Source organism: Mastigoproctus giganteus, chromosome 1 (genome assembly GCF_048544385.1).
Source record: "Mastigoproctus giganteus isolate SK-2022 chromosome 1, ASM4854438v1, whole genome shotgun sequence".
NCBI classification, from domain to species: domain Eukaryota; kingdom Metazoa; phylum Arthropoda; class Arachnida; order Uropygi; family Thelyphonidae; genus Mastigoproctus; species Mastigoproctus giganteus.
In genome coordinates, this window is record NC_143575.1 from 49,546,675 (window position 1) to 49,570,027 (window position 23,353).

General features: G+C 32.7%; 1 protein-coding gene across 2 annotated transcripts in view; it reads left to right on the plus strand.

Annotated features, from left to right (window-relative positions):
- LOC150090780 (putative polypeptide N-acetylgalactosaminyltransferase 10) overlaps positions 1–23,092 on the plus strand; it is a 238,742-nt gene extending 215,650 nt beyond the window's left edge. Inside the window, exons 8-12 of one of the 2 annotated variants that reach the window (XM_090372664.1) lie at positions 586–814; positions 3,884–4,105; positions 15,282–15,392; positions 18,054–18,197; positions 21,888–23,092. In XM_090372664.1, the coding sequence (XP_090228790.1) occupies positions 586–814; positions 3,884–4,105; positions 15,282–15,392; positions 18,054–18,197; positions 21,888–22,040 (859 nt within the window). In that variant the 3' untranslated portion in view covers positions 22,041–23,092. The remainder of the gene's footprint in view (positions 1–585; positions 815–3,883; positions 4,106–15,281; positions 15,393–18,053; positions 18,198–21,887) is intronic. The other variant, XM_090372653.1, reaches the window with a different exon arrangement.
- The last annotated feature ends 261 nt before the right edge of the window (positions 23,093–23,353 follow it).

The following is a 23,353-nucleotide window of genomic DNA, read 5'->3' on the forward strand; positions in this document are numbered from 1 at the left end:
ATTTTAATTCCACAAGTAGAGTGAGAGAAAAAAAAAAGGCAATGATTTTTCAAGTTACAATAATTGGTGGGTGCTAGTTACATATTTAAGTTATTAATTACTAACATGAATAAGTTATTAACATGCATTGTCAGGATTTGCCACCCATGGGCAAATTTCAAAACTACTTCTCTTAAAAATAAAAAGGGGAAAAATATCATACAGAAATAGTTTTTATTTGTTATAAACAACAGATAATATCTGTGTTATAATAAACAGATCACTGCACCCATTTCTAGAACGACTCCAGTGTTAGCCATGTGTCTTCTCTGATAATATTCTTATTTATTGCCATCTGACTTAATTCAAGTTTTTATAAAACTGGTGAAATTTAATTTTTGTTTCTTTACTGTACACTTTATGCTGCAACATTTATTGTATACTTTACTGCAATGATTTTTGTAAGTTGTACATCATATTTAAACCAAAAATTAACTAAGTTGCTCTTTGACAAATCTTAACATTTCAGCACTTAGAAAATGGAAATATTACTACTAATACACATGCAATTTTTTTAATCTTAATTTTTTTTTTTGATAATTTCAGGAGTCCTGTTATGGCTGGAGGACTTTTTGCAATTAATCGCAAGTTCTTTTGGGAGTTAGGAGGCTATGATGAAGGTTTAGATGTATGGGGAGGAGAACAATATGAACTGTCATTTAAAATTTGGCAATGTGGTGGTCAGATGGTAGATGCTCCTTGCTCCAGAATAGGGCATATATATCGCAAATTTGCACCTTTCCCAAATCCTGGAATTGGAGACTTTGTTGGCAGAGTAATGATCCTATTTTTATTTTCCATACCAGCATAATACATACATTTTGTTATTAATATAATATAAAGGAACAATTTAATGAATATATTTCAGAAATTAAGACATAGTTAGAGTGAAGGTTTATTTCAAAAAATTTGGCAGTTTTATATAAAAAATTTCAAATAAGCTTATTTGCACTGTATTTGAGTGGAAGGAATAATTCAATGATGTATTTTTTGAGTTATTTCTTTCATGCGCAATCTAGTCATTATGGCTGAAAAATGATGAAAAATATTTCCAGCTTTATTTCTCCAATTTTGGCATCACAGTATATAACTTTCCCCTGGGCTCACAAAGTTTGCAACTCTTCTGCTCTTTCATGTAGGAAAACTAGTGCCACATGCTGAGATCTATTGCATTTTAAAATTCAATGAGGCTACTTTCATGAGTAACAACTGGCTCATGTACGCATGTTGGCACAGAAAATCTGGCTTTTAAGTAGCACAGACAATTACTAATGTAATTTGGAAATTCAATAATACAATTGAAATGCAATGTACTTTAAAGTATGAGATTGGACTGTATCCATCCTCTCTCCTTACAATGAGACAAAAGCCAAATTTCTCTTTATCTGGTATGACCACATAGGTGAGAGATGTTTTACTAGTTATTTGGCAAGAATATTACCGTTAACCATATTTAGCAGTAATATGGGCTCAAACCATGACCAACAGAAATGTGTTTATTACTGCACTCCCATGTTGACCACCCTGATATTATTTTTGCTTCAAAAAGTGTGGTACAAAAGGTACACAAAAGTAATGATGGAAAATAATGTATATACTGAGTGAACAGTTATAGTCATTTTGGCATGGTTTGAACAGTACCAAAGAAGTCTATACAACAGTATTCTACAAGTAGATCAGTAAATTGAGTATTAAAATAAAGCTGACTTAAGGCCAAATGATTGCAAATAGACAGTGAATATAGCTGTATTACATAAGAAGCATGTGAATCTGCTTAATGTCATAGCATGTGCTGACATCAATTCCTGTCATCTTCTCAGGCCTTTGTTCTTTGATTGTGTAGTAGCAGGTGACAGTTATCTAAACCTCTTAAATATCCTTTCGGTACTTGCTCTTAAAGAAAATGTGCAACAGTGTAGACACTTCTTTTTTTTTTTTCAATTATGCTGTAACAATAAGTCCTTTTCAAGAACTTGTCGAAGTGTGTTATACATTTTTCTTGGACACCCAAATCTCAGATGATAGCATCAGTACTGATGATGTTATATCAAGTTGTCCTTTTCTCAGTGCACATGATAATGTTAATAACCAGTATATATACTAGAAAAATATTAAATTTCATTTTTAAAAATTTTTATTTTTTAATTAAAAAGTGTACTTGCAAGTGACTAATGACTGCAAGTTTTACTGAAAGTATCAAGTACCACCACCAGCATCTTAATATTTAAAGACATTTATTCACATGTTTCTACAAGACTCTCATTAAATTCTTATGTTGAAGTTTTTTTAATATTTTTATACATAATGCTGTATATCAACATTGAAATACATTTTTTCATATATTAAAGTACTACTTGTATGGTTTTTGTATTTTTCTCCCAAATTTATAATGATAATATAGGTTATTTGTTTTGTAATGAATTACATATGTATCAGAAAAAATAGGAGATTAATCAGCAGGCTGCAACCGTGAATTTTCAAAAGCTAATCTTTGGGCCCTTAAGTACATAGAAGTTGGTTAATCCTGGTCTAAAATGCCCAGGTTGAGCCAGTGACAAATTACAGTAAAGCATTGCTTAACCTGTCATAACATTTAGTTACTAACTATTCAACAGACTAGATATTAGCACTTGTCCAAATTAACACTTAGGAGGAATCAAACATCGCATCAGTGATGTTTGTTTGTTTTGTATACACCGAATCTTTGTCAGTTAACTCTTATTATCTAAAGAATGAATCATAGTAACATAGTTGGTCTGTAAACCGATTGATGGATCAGTACTTGCTAACTTGTGTCAACCAAATTGAACATTTAAGGTTACTATCACCCTGCAGTTTTCTAACATGTCCTTACTGCCTTCTTATAATTATACACATCTTGGTTTCCTTCAGTCAGATTACTTAACTAAGAGGATTGGAAAGATTGTAAGTAGCAGATGGAGAGAAAAGAGAAATGTAAAATGGTAGTGAGATCTTGAAGTGGGCCCAGTGTTGACTGTCACCTTTTGTAACAGCCAACTATTTTTCACATTTTTCTGCTGCCTTGCAATGTCTCTTTCCTAATAGTGCTGCTAATCTTCACTGTATCAATACCTTGAAGACCAAATAAAATTTTCTGCAGTTTCTTCTCATTAGCTTTGTTCTTCAATGTTTATTGTTGGATGTTACTTGGTACTATCTGACAGTACCATTTGATGTTTACCTATTGATATTTACATATTAATGGTGAATTTCAATAAAATTTTAAACTCTCAACCAAAGGCACCACTTCGATATTTGGATCTCTTTTTCCCTGTTCATTTTGAGCAATAGCGTCTTCACTTTTTACAGCAAGATTGCAGGACAGTAAAATTTTTGGGGAGGATAGTTACACCACTGCTGTCAACTATGTACACTCATCTAATTTTTGTTTAGGTTACTGCATTTTTGCCACTTCAGTAACTAAATATCTGGGCCATTTCATTCCTTTTATGTGCTTACCTTGTATATGCTGCATGTTCTCATTGCTTATTGTAATGTTATCTATACTGTGAGGGCTGCTATTTATCCTATTGATATGCTATTCTAAATAGTAATCCAACATATTAGAGTTGATTTGTTAAGTTAGTAAAAGTGCCTAAACCAATTTAAGCAGGCTTAAATTAGCTGGTTACATTGGTTTGAGTACTTTCATTAACTATATTGCCAGATGGTTGGTTTACTGATACACTTCTACCAGTGAACAAATCTTGACTTCTGTACATACCAGATGTCTTCTTAGATGACAGAATATTCATTTAGAAATTGCTAATTAAATTTTCCAAAGAAATTTTTGAAAAAATTTACATTTTTGTTTCTATTTCAGAATTATAAAAGAGTAGCCGAGGTGTGGATGGATGAATATAAAGAATACTTATATATGAGAAGGCCTCATTATCGTAATTTAGATCCAGGTGATATAACTCAACAAAAGGCCTTGAGACAAAAATTAAAATGCAAACCATTTAAGTGGTTTATGGAGGCTGTGGCTTTTGATCAGCCCAAAAAATATCCACCCATTGAACCACCTGACTATGCCAAAGGAGAGGTAATTTGAACCTTTCTTCTACAGTATTTGTATTTTGATGAAATTTTAATGATTCTATTGGTCTTTATAGCATTATAATTAAATGAATATTTTAAATGTAAGTATTGGTGAAGAGTGCCTCCATAGCCGAGTGATGAGGAGCGGGAGTGCAGTAGCACACGCTCTTTGAGTAGACTGGGGTTCAAGCCCCTGACTGCTGAATACGGTCGATCTGCCAACCCGCACTGGACCAGCATTATGGTCCAGGCAGATTATGGTCCATTTCCCTCAGCATGAATTGTTGAGGAGGCTTCCCTCCTGCAGTGGGTTGATAACGGCTGCACTTTACCCTTTTTTTTTTATTGGTGAAGAAGGATATAAAGGCATACCTTATTATAGTGTCTTAAACAAATATGTGTGCTCTGCTTTTAATCAATATGTACAAACCAATCCTTGGGTGAACAGATTTATTTATTATTTTTTTTATCTGATTTCTGAAATCATCAGAACATCATCTTCCAGGGTCATAACTATATCTGAATATTTTTTTTTCTGATTTTTATCTTCTCTGAACACTATATCACTGTGTTATACTGTGTGAATTTAGTTCACTATTAAGTAAATAATTTTGTTTAGAAATAATTCAGAACCAAAAAAGTCTTAAGTTTTATCAAAGATTACTGTATGGATAATACTGAATATAAACTTAAAAAAGATTTGTTCATAATTCAATTTACAAAATGGATAATAATTTGCTTTTCAGTTGGTAACTTGAAATTGCTTACAAGAAAAGTTTCTTTATAAACATGTTGTATTCAATAGCTTTCTTCCTTTTTTAATTAAACATTCCTCTTACATCATCATCACAGCATAATAATGACTTCACAGAATATTCACCTCTTCCAAGAACAAGCCCGATTTCATTTCATTTTCCAGTGAGGTGATATTGCAGAATTTGCATGGGAATCAAGCAACTTGTTTTCCCATTCCATCTATGTATTCTCCTGATATAAGAGATAAGAATTATGATCTGCTATTCTTATCTCATTTCTATTATCATAATTTTGAATCTTGTTCAGTTTTGCCTGTTACACCTGTTTTGTTCAGTTCTGTATATTTAGTCAGTCAAGAATATTCCATGTGCATTTTGAATGATAATACTTCCTATTCCTAGAATTGAGAATTACATTATCAAAAAGCTAAATTTATAGGTATTTATATTTATTTATAGCAAATACATAACAGATAAATTCATCTGTAATGCTAGTTGAGAACATCTGAAAAAATGCTAATTATGGCAGATTACAGTTACAGCCAAATTATTGGTTTAAAAAAAATTACGTAAATGTTAAAACACAGGTAATTAAGAAAACCTTTTGTATATTCACTGTATTACTGTTTGCCATTGTACTTGCAATTCCTTGATGCATTAGCTATATGGGGAATGGCATGCTAGTTTGTATGGTCTTTTATATTTACTTCTTTTCTACATCCATCATATTACTCTTCCATACACATTAATTGTAATGTTCAATTTTGAATCTTGAATATGAATGTTGTACAACTAATAGTTGCACCATCTAATCATTAACACAATTTGAACTTTTATCACTGTTGAATTAAAGTGGAAAAGGTTGGACTAAAAATAATAAACAGCAATGGAGAGGCTTGTTCTACTGGCAAAGAAATGGAAAAAGTAGTAGTTAGCATTTCACCCTGTGCAGAATTAAAGCAAGCTCGATAAAATTAAATAGTGCTGCAAGTGCATCAATTTAGGATAGGGCAATACATTTGTATTGCCCTATCCTAAATTGATGCACTTGCAGCACTATTCAGATATGCCCAAAATGTATTGCTCAGCAGTGTGTGCTGAGCAATACATTTTGGATTGTTGGATTTGTTTAGCAATACTTTTTAAGAGGAAACAGATGCATGAGGAAAATGGGTTCAACCTATCAACATGAACCCTAAAACAAAGGACCAGGGGCTGAATGAACATATATTGAATATTTTGTGTCAAATAGTTTCCTTCTTAAATAATGAGAGAGAGAGAGAGAGAGAGAGAGAGAGAGAGAGAGAGAGACAGACTCAAAACATATACAGGCATACCTCGAATAACGAATAGGATGCGTTCCACGAAATTACTTCGTTAAGCGAAACTTCGTTTTCAGAGGTAAAAATACTATGGCCAGAATAGGGATACGTTCCTACGTAAAGAAAATGAAAAGCTTTTTTTTCGAACAAAGAAAAGTTTTATTAAATAAACAGTCAACTTACATACAAAGTGAAATCACATTTTAAAATTGATTGCTTATGCTTTTTTTCTCTTTCATTTAACAATTGCCTATACGGAGTTATTGCATTTAACACTGATCGTAACAATAACACTTCTTCCTAAATCAGGATCATTTTCACTAAAAAAATTTAAAACGTTTTCAAGATCATTTAAGCACCTTTTTAAATCTTTGGTTGTTAACACTTTTTCGGCAGGAACTTTAACTTCGTCTTCATTATCTTTGTCTTCGTTGCTAACAAGGTTTTCTAAATCTTCCACTGAAAAACCATCATCTTCTGCATTCAATAAATTTCTAACATCCTCTTCATCGACATTTTCGAAACCTATTGATTGAGCCATCTGGATAACTTCATTTCTAATTTCTTGGATGTTATTTTCTTCTTCTAGTACAACTTCTGGCCATATTTTGCGCCAAACTCCATTTAAGCATTTCTTAGTGACTTCTTTCCAAGAACTATCAATGCTTTCAATTGCGTTTTTAATGGTTTAGTTTTTCCAAAAGGTTTTAACTGTCATTTCCTCTTTATCGTCTAGTTCAGTTAAACTGCTTAATGTTCGACGCAGATTATAAGCTTTAAATGATGCTATTACTCCCTGATCCAATGGTTGAATCAGGGAAGTTGTGTTTGCTGGAAGAAACACAACTTTGACAGGAATGCATGTGTCCAACGTGTTATGATCAGTAGGATGTCCCGGAGCATTGTCTAACAACAAAAGAGCTTTTTCTTCAAAGTTGTTTTTTTTTTGACAATACCGTTTTACTTCAGGACAAAAGTGGTTAACAAACCAATCAGTAAATAACTCCTTGGTAACCCACGCTTTTCTGTTTGCTTTCCATATTACAGGTAAATTCATTTTTATGTTACCTTTTAACGCCCTCGGATTTTCTGAATGGTAAACTAATAACAATTTTAATTTATAATCGCCAGAGGCATTTGATCCAAAGAGTAACGTTAAACGGTCTTTGGCTGCTTTGAACCCGGCAGCTGATTTTTCTTCAATAGAAATGAAGCTTTTTGTTGGTAGCCGTTTCCAGAACAAACCGCTTTCGTCAACATTGAACACCAAATTTGGAAAATTTTCACGTTCAATTATTTCCTTTAGTTTTTCTGGAAACTTATTTGCAGCTTCTCCTGTTAATTTTACACTATGAATCCTGGCCCGTTTTTTTAAATTTCTCGAACCAACCACGAGAAGCCCCAAAGGTTTCTGTAATTTCTTCAGTTTGTTTAGATTTCAGGTGATTACACTGGAATATTTTTTTTTATGTTAAATGGGGCTTGAAATTGCAGACTTCGTTATATCGAAGCTTCGTTATCAGAGGTAACGTTAACCGAGGTATGCCTGTATATATATATATTAAAAAAAGTTGGATTTCTCTTTGGCTGATTTTAATTAAATTTTACTAACTAAATTAATTAAATTCTACTAACAGATTAGAAAGAACAAGCAGCTTTAGGACAGGATTCTCAACTATGGATCACCTTCAAGTAATATCACATGAGAAAGCAAATGAATATAAAACACCATTATGTCTGTGCATTTATGGATTATGAAAAGCCATTTGACTCCATACAGCATAAGGCAATGTTTCAGACACTGGAAAGACAAGGCATAAATACCCCATATATTATGATTTTGAAGAAAATATATGAGAACGCTACATCCTTAATTAGACTAGACAAAGACAGTAGCAAATTTAAAATTGAGAAAGGAGTTCGACAAGGAGACACTATCTCTAAAGTTGTTTACTGCTGCCCTTGAAGAAGCTTTCAGAAGATTGGACTGGTCGCAGAAAGGAGTCAATGTGAATGGAGAGTACCTAAACCATTTACGATTTGCAGATGACATTGTGATCATAAGCCATGGGCCCAAAGAATAAGAGGAAAATCTTAATCAGTTATGCACAGTTAGTAAGGATTTCAGACTAAAGATGAATATTGCTAAAACAAAAGTAATGATGAACAAGTATGCCACAGAAAGGGATATAATCATTGAAGGAGCAGTAATTGAAAAGGTGGATTCGTGTACTTAGCTGGGACAAGTCATTAGCTGTAATAATGATAAATGGCTGGAAGTCAAGAGAAGAATAAATTTTGGATGAATAGCATTCAGGAAATAATGTCACATACTAAGGAGCAATATCCCAATTTGTCTGAAAATAATGAACCTAAAATAATGAACCAATGTATACTCCCCACCATGATTTAGAGAAGTGAAACTTGGGTACTCACCAAAAGAATGAAAGAGAAGTTGAAACTACACAGTGAAAAATGGAATGAATTATATTGGGAATCAGACTGTTAGATAAGAAGAGAAACACATGGATTAGGCAGCAAACTCAAGTAAAGGACATTCTTATCAAAACTAAAGAACTAAAATGGTCTTGGGCAGGACACATAGCTTGAAGACATGATGACAGATGGACTAAGAAAATAACAGAAAGGTACCCAAGAAGAGCTAGAAGAAAACCTGGAAGACAACAACGGAGATAGATAGACGAAATTAATGAGTTTATTGTGTTTTTTATTATTGTCTTTATTATTATCATTATTATTGGGTCTTTTTCATCATTTTGTATATATGTTTTATGTTAATGTGCATGCTGATGACTGAGAATACAGAGCATAAAATGTTAACATTGTTGTTATTTTCTGGAATTACATATATGTGTAAAGTACAGTTATAGTTGAGACACCCTGAGTCCTTTTTTTTTTTTTAACGGAAACCTCAAACATTGAAAGGTATCAGAACCTATAGTACTTAGTACCATACATGGGTTGAATGCTGAGAAGACAGAAGATACTTGTTGACATTAGTCTTGAATTTCTGTAGATAGTAATTTTCAGAAAAACTATGTGAAGGAAGGTTGTTACAGAGAACAGAAGGAGAAGGGATAAATGAGAAAATTTGATTCTGAAAGTTTAGAGTTGGAGAGGGAATAAGGAGAGTGGCTGTAACACGTGTTCAGACAGGTTTGAAACAGCTGGAGAATTACAGATGTCAGTTTCTGTTGCAGAAACTGAAGGTCTATGAAACAGAATGGAGAAACTTTGTAAAAAAAACTGGTAATTAATTTACTTGACTGCCCTCTTTTGAATGGAGTCTAGAAGTTTGAGCAAGGTTTTGGAGTCCTATCCCAGAAGTGTAAACAATATCTCATGATTGGCCACGTTGCATAGCTGATGATAGCTCTTGTTGGCATTCACTAATCACAATTGACAGCTGGGTGCATGTTCAAAGAGAACAGAAAATCAGTGCTCTTGCCCGTGAATTTGGTTGCCTGAATTTGGGCGTCACCAAATGGCATTTTAGAACATTTAAAAATACTTACTAAAATAACTATAATTTTAATATATTAGTTAAAAGAATTATGAAATAAGTCCAACTCATATGAAAATGAAGGTCTGAAATTCCACATTTACTGCTAGCAATAAAATTAGTGATCTGACTATTGCTCCTGTTCAAGGATTGGGTTAGAAAGAGTAATAGCAATATGGCACATTTTTCCAAGAATTGTTAGTTTTGCTGATACACTTTAAATATCAAACAAAAATAACAAAAGCCAAACCCTATATCAAAGAAGAATGGGGTCTAAAGTTTACCAAATGAGCATGCTACTGGTGGTGTACTGCCACCACCATTGTTGTCAGTGAGCTGCCTATTTTCCTTTGTTTCTTACTTTCCCTTATATAGCTTATCTTAAAGAAACCGTCGGTTAAGTTAGGAAAATGGATATCAGTTAATAAAATTTTTAATTATAATTTTCAGTTAAAAGAAGACTTTGTGATTGCTTACAATATTTCACAAAATGAATAAATGCTGTTGATCACAGTTTGCTGTGTCTGTGTCATGTTATTGGTGGAACTGACTAGGTGAAAATGCTGGTTAGCAATGTACTACTGTTAAGAGTACAGTCCATAAAACACTTCTCTATGGTATAAAAATTCAATGTAAAATCATGTCATTCAAATTTGAGAATTTCTACATTTGCTTTTGCAAATGTGTGATTCTGACATAGTTTGTCTTCAAAATCATCAGGCAGTCATGCAATTGAAGTGCATCATATGAATAAGTTATGCCCCTTTTTCACATGAGCAACTTTCAAACAGATTTTTGCAGTCTGATTGCACAACTGCTCTTTCAGTTTGCAAGTATTGTGGCGTTCTTCTACTCATGCAACCAAAATCTTAAATTGTCTTTCATTATTAACTTCATTTTTCTAGTTAACTTCAAATTTCAGTGTGCTTGTTCTTTTATTGTAGTTTTCTGAAACTCTGGTATCCTAAGTTTTAACAGTGCTTTGCATCATTCTTGTTTTGATCCATTATAGTGACTATAAAATTTTTCACTTAAAACACTTATCTTACAACTGTGTGAAGAAGCCTAAGCTGCAAACTAAATATTGCAACACAGTTTGTGCTATCATATTTGGTTATGAATAGAAAATAGTCATGTGTTGAAAATGGTGGATCAGTTCTAGAGGATCAACAAAAATGGCTATTAGTCTTGAGACTGGCCACTGCTATGAGTGTATGCAGTAGCGCTGCAACCCTATGCACTGCCAGTAGACAAAATAAAATTTGTCGCCCTAAATGTTGAATACTAATAAACAATAACCAATCAGAAATAATGTCAAAAATATTTTTGGCACCCTCCTGAACTGCTGCCCGTAAGCAATGCCTACCTTGCCTACCCACTTGTGGCAGCCCTGAGTGTATGTGGGATTCTACTACATGTCTTGAGTATTTTATAATATATACTAGAACCTTATAAATTTGGTGACTTAGTCTTAGCCCTTGGTGGATTTTTGAAACCTACTGCTGTGTGGAACTGCTTGTAATAAAGTGCATAGATAGTCAGCAGCTGTAAAAAGATTATAGACAGCATACTAATGGTGCAGTAAAGCAAGGTTGCCACTTTGGCAGCTGTAGCATATCTCTCACTTTGGGAGAGGTTTTTTAGCCTAAAAAAAAAAAAGAAAAACAAATTTTTTTCATGGCCATAAATAATATTACAATATGCTAATATAGTAGTACTTGAACTTGTGGAGGGAGTTCATTTGTAGATTATTAGGTAATTTTTAGAAAGTGTCAAATTTTTGATTGCACAATTTGAGGTTTTGCTGTACTTCACTAAAATCCGGGCAAGTAAAATGATGAGACTATAGGACTTCGTATCCTGTCCTCAGAAATTATGAATATAACCTAAGATGTATTTATGATCTTGTTTTATTTCTCTGATTATATCCTTGCAAAAGTTTTACGCCTCTACTAAATTTAATTATAGATAGGAAAAAAAATAATAAATTAGACACACCTGATTTTATCAAGACTGTTGTATGTTTTTTGAGAAAGGTTAAAAGTATTTATAGCCATCATTGCAAATATAGGAAGTGTTTAAACAGACTACATATTAGGGATTTTATAGACACTAACATGTTATTATCAGCATTTCTTTAGCCATTACTTTTTACTGCAAAAGTCTATATTCATATTGCACATTGTGCTAATGCATTTTGAATCTTGTTAAGAATGGGTGCTCGTTTTAATCAGAAGCTTACAGGAATTGTTTGCATATAGAATACTTGCACACATTTAATTATTATTTTTTTATTATTAAGAAAGCTATCAAGGATAGCTACTTGCACTTAAGTATTTTGAATAATGTGGCAGTTACTACTGATCTTATCAGTATAAGGATCTTATCTATAAAGTTCAACCCTTCAACAGATCTTTATCATATATTGAATGTTGATAACTATATTGAATCAGTATAGTATGACATAAGCAGTGGGAAAAACAAAGATAGAGTAGAAGTTTGTTGTCGACCAGAAGATTTTGATGAGCATATTGAACATGTTCGTATTCAAATATAATGAACAAGCAAATCAGAATGTCTTGATTTGGAAGACTTTAATTATCCAGAAATTGACTGGAACCTGTAGATTGGTCACTCACCCTAGTAGTCAGGCATTTCTGGAATTGCTGGATGACTGCTTCTTACATCAGCATGTTAGAGATGCCACAAGGGAACGAAATATTCTTGACCTGGTTATCATTAAGGCTAAATCAGATGTTAAGAATTTTTAAATAAAGGAACTGCTGGTAAGTAATGATCACAGTGTATTGAAGTGGGATCTATTGGAAGAAATAACTGCTGTCAAGGGGAAGGATTTTTGTTTTCACAAGGGGATTACGATGGGCTTATACATCATATCAGTTCTTTTTAGCAGGACCAATTGGTAACTTTAACAAATACAAATGCTAAATGGAAAATCTTTAAGGAATTATTCTGGAAGCTACTAAGCTTTTTATACCAATAAAAAGGTATTGTTCAAAGTATTGACCAAAGTGGATCGCAAAACAAACTATGACCTTAATGTTTGAGAAGAAAGATGCATGGGACAATTGCAAATTATCAGCAGACTCAGAAACCTATAGTCAAAACCGTACAGTCCTCAGCTAAGAGTTCAAAGATTTCTTTACTTATGTTAGTAGTAAAAGGAAAGAAATGAACCATATTGGTCCACTTCATATCTGTGGTAACTGTGTTAATGATCCTGAACTGGTTGCTGACAAGCTGAAGAAGTATTTCACATTCACATGTCAGTAAGTTTTTGAAGTAGTTAGGATACCAGTTGTTCAGCTAATACTAATTGGAAATTGAATGATTTTATGATAACTGAGAAGGGACTAAAAGTGAAGGTATTAAAATTAAAAGTGAACAAAGCACCAGAAACTGATGGAATCTATTCAGTTTTAATGAAAGAAACAGCAAAAGATGCAAGCAGACCTTTAACATTTATAACAGCTGCCATAACAAAACTGTTGTAATGAGAGCATTGGATTCGGACAGTTTTCCTATAGTTTGATGATGGGCAAACATCTCTCCTATTCAAAGGGTGAAATGAGCAATACAGCCTTCTCAGTTTAACTTCTGTGCTAGGGAAATTTGTGGCATCCTTAGTTCAGGATGCAGTTTATGATCATCTGGATAGGTGTGGAGTTAAGGGAATCACAGTATGGCTTTGTTAAGTGTAGATCATGTTGTCAGTAAATAATTGATTAGTAGTAGTAGTAGTGGCATGTGATGCAAGAAAGCAAATGTATGAGCTTATGCAGCATCAGCCAAAAAAAAAAAAAAAAAAATCACACCATTCCCTCCAAATACCTGTCCAGTTCCTCCGTTCCTCCTTAAATTTATTCAACCTATCAACTTCCACAACGACAGATGGAAGTTTGTTCCAGCAATTAACCACCCGCTGGCTAAAGGCAAATTTCCGCACATCTAATCTACATCTGTCTTTTCTTAATTTGAATTTATGCCCCCTTAGGTTCGTAATCTGAACAAGTGGAAGGATCCCATCATTTTTGCTACAGTCCCACATAAATTTCATAAATTGGAATAATATAGCATTAAGAGCAAGTTTCTACTATGAATAAAGGGATATTTAAGTGATACGAAACAGTGAATAATTATAAATGGCCACTTCTCTTTGTGGACTAATGGTATGGATGAGATACAGCAGGATTTGGTTCTTGGCCCCTTACTGTTTCTAATATTCATTAATGATATTGATGTAGGTATTTCAAGTCAAATATCTAAGTTTGCCAGCAATACAAAGGTAAGCAGGGTAGTTAATGACAGTAATCAGGATGTGTTACTTCATCAAGACAGATTATTTGGATGGGCTGAGAAATGGCAGCTTAGGTTTAATAGTGAAAATGAGGCCTTGCATCTGGGTAGCATTAATCCTAGAGTAATATACCACTTGGGTACCACTAAACGCAAGATTGTAGGTAATGAAAAGGACTTTGGAGTAATACAATCTGATATGAAGTTTTTGTTGTAGACTGGTTGCTAGAATAGCTCATGAGGGTTTTTTCAGTAATATATATATATATATATATATATATATATATATCTAAATGTACATTTAGTTATATATAAATAAATAAAAATTATATATTTATGTAAATACAACTGATATATAAAGAAGCATCTCTTTATCTCTACTTTGCCAGTAGTGATAAAGAGGTGATTATTCCATTCTATAAAGCAGCAGGCAGGCCACATCTTGGATATTGCATATAGGTTTGGTGATCCAATTTTAGGAAAGATGTGGACCTGTTTTAAAGGATGTAAAAGAAGAGTGATGAGATTGTTAAGGATTGAAAGGGATATTCTTAGAGAGAGAGAAAGAGACTTTGATTTTGTAAGCTACAGTGTTTGGAAACTTAGTATCTGCAGGATGACCTGATTGAGTTGTTGTCCTTAAAAGGTTTAAATAAACTAAATACCAAGAGAATTTTTACACTTACTTAGTCATGTGATGCATATAAATTTAAATTGAGAGGGAATTGTAGACTACACTACTACTTAGTCAACAACAGCCAGTCACTCTTTAGTCAGAGTGATTGACTGTTGGAATGAACTCCCATGTACATTTGTAGAGGTTGGAAGCTTAACTAAATTTATGGAGGGATGGATAACTACTTGAAAGAAAATAGGTGAAGGAAGGAAGACAATATTGGTTATTTTATTTTATTTTTGGCTGGCATTACATAAGCTTGCTTCCTTGCATCATTTTGCTGATATATATAATAATAAATTATGTTTTGGTAATTCAATGTTTTTAACCTGAATATAAGCATTTCTAAGATGTTCCATAGATTCTTGTGAGACTAACTAAAGACCCTGTTGACATTTATAAGTATTCCAAAGGATGGGTCATCCTATAATGAACAATATGATATATATAATTCTCTTGCTCTATTTCTCTCTAACCTCCTCCCCCAAATATTTTCAGTGCATGTTTATGGTGTTTGTACACATAATTGACAAAATATAATTTAAATTGAACAGTTGAAAAATTGTTTCACAAATTTGATTATTTAGGTTCGCAATGTAGGTAGCAATCTGTGTATTGATACCAGATTCCGTGGGCAGAATGAAAGATTTGGATTAGAAAAATGCATAAAGGATTCTCCAACTCAAGGAGGAGAGCAGGTAATTATGCAAATTATTTCTCTCTCTCTCTCTCTCTCTCTCTCTCTCTCTCTCTCTCTCTCTCTCTCTCTCTCTTTCTCTCTCTCTCTCTCTCTCTGTGGAAATAGAATCTTGAAGACATTTCCATTCTCATATTACATTTATAGGGTATTATTTATATTTGAATGAATTACTCAAGCTGTTTTCAGTAATTTTCTTTTTTGGCAAATTACATTGCTTCTTTATAAACTGACATTTTACCCACCCTGTCAGTATATCACTATTTGGTGTGTTACTTTGGCAATATGTTAATAAAGCTATCATACCCAGACAAACCAATTCAGTTCAGGACATGGAGCATAAGGAGCTTTATCTTTGTTAATCTCTCTCTCTCTCTCTGTATACAACTTCGAACATACAAAAATGGAATGACTTGATAACAGAGGAGGATCATTGATTAAATTAATTACTCTTTAGGACTGATTAGATTCGGGGGGGGGGGGGGGGGGGGGGGGGCAGTTATTCAGAAGATGAAAGAAAGTTGAGTTTTGTGAATCCTGAGCTATTCACAGTGTGTTAAAGGGCATCTCACTTTATGGTAATGTCACCATGGATGGCTACATGATTGAAGTAAATACATGGTTGAAGGGAATCTCTTTCTAATAAGAAATCAGTGGAAGGCAGTTACTAAGATTTTTTTAGTATGGTAGGCGAACATCTGGTCATTGCAGGTAGGAGTTCATAAAATTACTTATTTTCTGATCTTGTTTGGATAGCATTATAAGGACATGAGATAGAAGCAAGCATAAAAAGAAACTTTCAGCAGTGGACCAGGAAGTGTCAGGTTTTCTTTTACTTTTTTTGTAACTGTTACAAACTTCAGTGTGGATTTTGACATAGTAACCTAGAGATTACCAAATATAAATATACGGAATTTATATTTATATTAGCCAGGTAATATATTTGTATATTTAATATATTTGTTCATATATTTGTTGTTAAGGCGCCTCCGTAGCCAGGTGGGAAGGAGCAGCAGTGCGTAGCACACGCTTCTTGATTAGACCGGGGTTCGAGCCCGTCACCACCAAATACGGAACATGCGGAAAGGTCAGGGAATGACCACCGCACCGGAGCAATATGGCCTTAGTTGCTAATGCTCCTAAAAACCAAATAACAACATTTGTTGTTAAAACACAGATTTATATAGAGAACAAGAGTTTAAATTGGAATGAAAAATAAAGGATTTGAGGAAGGTAAAAAAAAAGAGTGCATTAAACTATTAAGGTTAATTATGAAGGCACTGTTGGACTTGGGAGCGATTTCTGTAGATTGAGGAAGTGCCAGTGTATTACCAATACATAAAAGCAGTTCTAAGAGAAAAGTAGTTAACTATTGACCAGATAGACTGATTGCAGTGGTAGTGAAAATCATGGATAAAGAGTGCAATATAGGAACGTGTAGATAGAAATAGAGATATGAAGGATACTTGACACTTTTGCTAAGGGAAAATCATGTTTGGCTAACCTGATTGGCTATTTTGGCATAATTACTTATGAGCTTGGATGTAGGAAATAATTTTCAACATTATTTTTTTTGGATTTTAAAGCTAAAATGAGAGATTACTTTATAAGCTGGAATGTGTTGGGATATCATGGGAAAGATTCTAAGATGAAATGAAGGATGGCTGCAGGGCAGGAAGCAGAGGGTTGTGATTGATGGTTACTCTTTTAGAATGGTCTAATGTTGAAGTGGGACTCTCCCAAGGATCAGTTTTGGGGCTGTTATTGTTTCTGATTTTCATAAATGACATTGATAGGGTGTAATGTAAAAATTTGAAGATTGGGGGAGTGGTTAATAATCAACACCCAGCATTGCTTTTCAGGGCAACTTGGTTAGACTTAAGGATGTTTTGAAACGTGGCATCTGTTTTAATGAAGCAAAACTCAAGTCCTTACATGGGAACAGTAATCCCAAAATAACTTTTACACTTGGTAATGATGGATTAAAAACAGTAGAGAAAGAAAGATGGGAGCTACAATACAGGTGGACATGAAGTTCTCAGAGTAGTGTAGATGGTGACAAGGAAGGTCTGTGGTGTCCTATTGATGATTTATCACAATTTGCTTGTAGACATAAGAGGTCATAATCCCACTGTATAATGCAGTTGTCATGCTTGATCATGCCTTGGAATACTGTGTCCAAGTATAGAGACCACCCTTAGTCCTTGAAATGAAAGAAATTTTGTATTTCACAGTGGTACCTATCTTATGCTCAAAATACGTTGTTCATAGTAAAGGGATAAGGAAAAAAAAAAAAAAAAAAAAAATTATATATATATATATATATATATATATATATATATATATATATATATATATATATATATATACACGAAATACATTGTTCATGCTAAAGAGATAAGGAAAACAAGTTCTGGAGGCTAAATATGGTTTTGTCATTTTCAATGCTCAGTAAGAAAGGTAATGGACAATGAAAATCATATATCACCTCTGTTTCACCCTAAGTTGGCACCCAAAGAAAAGCCCAACTCTAACCAGTTTACAGCTGTTTTATGTAATGCTCTGACCTACAAAAAATTTTAATGTATTTTTAAGATGACTTTATAAAGTCTTTTCAAATTATGTTACTTGCTGATCGCATACTTTTTATTTCTGCATCTAGCAATTTGTGTTAACTTGGCACAAGGACGTCCGTCCAATGAAGCGTAATGTTTGCTTTGATGTATCTAGTTCTGAAAATCATGCTCCCGTTGTCTTGTGGAATTGTCATGGCATGCAAGGAAACCAGTTATGGAAATATGAAATAGTAAGAGCTATTGTTCATATTTAGTATTGTATTAGGATAATTTTATATATTTAGACGTTTGAAACATTATATTGAAAAGATGTCACAAAGAGTTTTCACTTTATGAATTTTGAACTGCCACTTGAGTATCTGTTTATGGTTATTGATTAATATAAGTAGCAAATATTTATTTCCTATTTGCTGTTTACATAAAAACAAAAAAAAAAAAAAAAAAAAAATTACTGTTAGTATCCTTCTTTGATTAGCAAGGTTAGTATCCTAATCATTCTTTGAACTATACATTTTCTTTACTGAATCAGACATTCAATAAAGAAAACATATTGCAACTGCTTTGTTATTTTAATTTTAAAAGTATGGCTTTTGAGTCTTAGTTAGCATTACAGCTAATTCCATACACAAATTCTAGTTAATGTTTGCAATGATCAAAAAAGGCTACTGTGTGACTTGACTGACAATTGGGAACTTATCCTTTTAAGTTGCTTATACTTTTGCTTCTTAACCTTTTTTTTTTTTTTTTTTTTTTTTGTATAATAGCATACAGCCAATATCTTAGTCTCATGTAACATTCCATTCCCAATGCTGATATAAAGGCTTTTTGATTTTTTTAAAGCATCACTCATGGCTTGCAGTTAGTTCTCAATGAGAGGTTATATATATATATATTTTTTTTTTTTTTTTTTTGTTTGTTTGTTTGTTTGTTTGTTATGAAATTCTGGTTTTTCATGGCTTGCTGATGCCCTGCGGTCTTAAACTCAGTATCAGAGTCCACCCATGTATTCATGCAAACAGTGTTTTGGCTAGGGTCTTTAATTAGTAGGAACTGTGGAAATCAGCAAGAAAAAGGGCCATTAAAAAGATGCTTGTCAATCTGACAAACATGTAACTATCTCTTTATCTTCTTGGGTCCAACAGGACCCAAGAAGATAAAGAGATAGAGAAAATAAAAAAGATATGAAATTTTTGGCAAATAAAACTAATAAATCATTATTCAAATATAAAAAGTAAGAAGTGCAAGGTGGCTAAAATATAAGTGGAAGAGGCTAAACAAAAATCATGGGTACATTTTGGAAAAGGTATAGAAAATAAATATTCAAAAGTGACAAGATGCTTAGGCATTTTGTCAAAAAATACCCAAATAAGGAGAAAACCGCAAGAAAGGGTAATCAAAAACAATATGGGAAAAGTTAAAACAGTAGAGAAGTATATTTTAGAAGTATGGGAAGTTTTAGCAGATTTCTTCTGAAATCTGCTAAACAAAGAAGCTGAAGAAGTCTTTAAAAAAGAGGAAAAGATTGAAATGGAGAACTGTCTCTATTATTAAGGTAGAAAAAGTAATGGAAAATATCATGTATGAAGAGGCAGGAGGTATAAATAAAATTAGACCTGAAATGCTGAAAACTAGAGTAGGAACCTAGGGAACAGTGGTTGCTTTACATTATCTAGAGGATTTTTTTTGAAGGACTAGTTCCAAAAGATTGGAACACAACATTAGTTTCACAAATGTATTAAAGGAGATATTAAAGCTGAATGTGGAAATTGAAGAGGAATTTTACTCCTTAGTGGGCCAGGTAAAATCCATACCAAGTACCTTAAAGAAGAGAGTTAGTGGTATTGTTGAATGTAATCTTGTGGAAGAATAGTCAAAGGATGCCAGGATTAAACAATCTTTCTATGACAAAAATTTCAGAAATTATAGAAAAATTATAATTTAAGTGTAAAAATTTAATATTTTTCTTGTAATTTAATAAAAGAATGTTACCGACAAAGTTTAGTGTGGAATAAAAATTTGGATCATTGAAATATGTGGATGATAATATGCTGTTAAACAGTAGCTTGAAAGACCTTTGAAAATCTCTGATATAAATTAGATGATGGTTATAGAGAATTTGACATGAAAATGAGTTACACTTTTTTGTAGCTATAACTTTATAACAAAAGTTATAAAGCTACAAATGTAGACTGAATAACTAAAAATTGGAATTAGTAATTTAGTCTATCTGAGAACAGTCTTTAATGAACATGGAAGATTAGACATGAAAATAAACAGCAGAATAATTAAAACAGGAAGCTAGTTAAAGAAATTAATCTGTAGGCATGTGATAATAACAAATATACAGTCAAAAGGTAAAAAGAAACTTAAGATATTTGAAGCAAAAATGGATGTTAATAGCATTTTAAAAAAAAAAAAAGAGGACTTATTCTGGCTAGGGCTGAAGATCCAACAGGAAATGGAATAGCATGGAGGAAATAACGAATGAAAGTTTTATAATCCAAGCACTTATTGTGTTATTATAGCAGCCTGAACTCATTTATAACAGGTTTGGTTGTTTGTAATGAGCTTGTAGAAAAAAAGAGCAATCAAGCCAACCCATCCTTCTTATTAACAGAATGACAGGTACCAGTATCCATGTGTATACATGTTACTTATGTATTTATTTTTATTAATTAGCACCTCCGTAGCCAGATGGGAAGGAGCAGCAGTGCGTAGCACACGCTTCTTGATTAGACCAGGGTTCGAGCCCGTCACCACCAAATATGGAGGATGCGGAAAGGTCAGGGAATGACCACCGCATATTCCCTGAGCAATATGGCCTTAGCTGCTAATGCTCCTATAAACCAAATAACAAACAAACATATATTAATAAAGTAATGAGAAAATATCCTTGTTTTAATCACATAGTGAACCACTTCTCACTCCTTGCATTTTTGCAATTAAGGTATTTCCATTCACATCACTCCAGTTACACTTGCTAACAAGATAAGTTACACTTGCCACTTCCTGTAGCAACAGGGTCTGTTTATTTAGGGGGAGAAAAATTATCCTTTTGATTTTGTTAGAAAAGATTGTATTTGATTCTCATTTATGTTTTAAAAAATGATTAAAAGAAAGGGAAAAAATTATTTGAGATTTTTTCCAAAATCTTAACTGCTATGATTGTGAACATAATTTATTTTTAAAGTAGTCATAATAGTAATGACCAGAAAAAAAAATTTCACTGAAAATATTCAAATACGGCAATGTTATGAACTTCTGTTGATTGGTGATATATGAAAATCAGCACTTAAGTAACATAAGAAAAAGAATGGGAATTGAATAAGGTTTTCTGTTGAGGCAAAAATTTTTCTTAAAATCTAAATAAATGCATCTAAGTCAGTCACTGGTTGGCTAAATGTAATTATACACATATTAATTATCATTGCATTTGCATAAATCACTTTTGTTTTCTTTAAAAATATCATTTGCCTTCATATTGACAACTGAAACAAACAATAGTTCCCTACTTTCAGGTAGCATTTCATTTTCCTACTTTGTAAGATGAGTTGCATTAATTTGCAATAACAGGTCTGTGATGCACTTGAAGTTCTTCAACTGACTTTGGGAAACCAAAGTGTTTGGATCCTGGAGAAATTATGGTTGCAAAGATGAAACTTAATTTACTTTAATGTAATCTGTTATGCACTTGACTGTTGTTTGAGTTAAAAATATGCTGTTATTATTATTATTCATAGTGAATGCAGTATTAAATATGATCAAAAGCTTGCTTTTAGGCTCTATTAAACTACTCTATAGAGAAACTGATAATATAATACTTTATTATTATTCATTTATAGGTAAATATTTTTTGTTTTGTTTGTTTTATTATAGGACTTTTTTTATTCTTGGCTCTTAATAGTATTTTTTAATTTTAGGCAAAACAACAGCTTCTTCATCCTATTACTGGAAACTGTCTTGATTGTGACGAGGAAAGGAGAGAACTATTTATGAGTCCCTGTGATCCTAAAAGACTAAGTCAAAGATGGAAATTTGAACATATTAATTCTAGTGCCATTGCAAACTGGTGAAACTAAATGTGAATGATAAGCAGACAATTTGATGTACTTTCTGTACTCAAGGCAGTTCCTAAGTTGAGAGTGACTATGCAGTTGCAGTTTGTCCTCAGCTGTGAAAGAGCTTTCCTTGTTCTTTGAGAATAAAAGTTACTATCAGAATAAGGATGTGCATGGAGATACAAAATGTGTTTGGCAGTGTTACGGCCAAACATCAGCATGTGAACTTGAAATAATGAGTGTAGCAGTACAGCACTTTACTTGCAAGAAAGGGGAAAAAGCATTGTAAAAAATCATTGATAAATACAGTACATACAGAGTGCCTGAATACTAATGTAAAGCTGAAGATTGATGTGTTTTATCTTTGTTTATTATTTATTCAGTTTATAAAACTTATCACTGTGCCATGAAATGCATTTCTCCCTTATAAGTTTGAACTTTTATCAATAATGAAATGCCTTTATGGTAAATGACTGTACAAAAAAAACTGAACTGTGTGTTGTGTGTATATATGTACATGTGTATGCGTATATCAGTACATATATTATATATATACATGCATCTATTTGCACTTGGCACAGCAATCAGATTATTCCATATTAAGATTTTTGATACAGCTCTTTCAAGCATTTTGTATTTTATTATGCAGATTGTGAATTGAAAGTAGGAAATGCTAGCTATTTGAAATGATGAAATAGATTGTAAATGATTAAATGTTGTACATTAATGATGGCTGGTAATTCTGGCATTTCTGAAACTGTGATTAATTTGCTTAAAATATCTCTAGATTCAAGTCAGAATGACATATTTTGCTGTAAATTTATTATATTTTTATTTTGTAGTCCACATGATGATTCCTGTATAATTTTAATAATGTGAGGGAGCTTTAGGAGTGCACTAATGAGGTTTAAGACTAGTTATATTTTTCTTCAAGAGGTGAAAAACAAAACATTGGCATGAACTATGATGCTTCAAGGTACTTTGGTCAATAACTTGTTCAGGGTTTGTGATAAATATATAACTAATTTTCTCACAATGACATAATTTTTAATGGTGCTTTGGTGTCCGAGATATTTACTAGATTATTTTCTGTGTGAATCATGTGGCAACTCAGGAAATCTGCTCTGTAAAATATTGATTTATGGGGATGTTTTACAAAATAAAGCAGAGGTTTGGTTAATTTTGTATTGATTAATTTTTTGTTTGATTTCATACAAATGAAATTTGCAATATCTCTAATTTGTTGGAATTTCATCAGAGACCAGTGATGCACTCACTTAATTTCTCTTTAAACATGAAGGAGAAAAAATTTGTGATCAGGTCTTTGA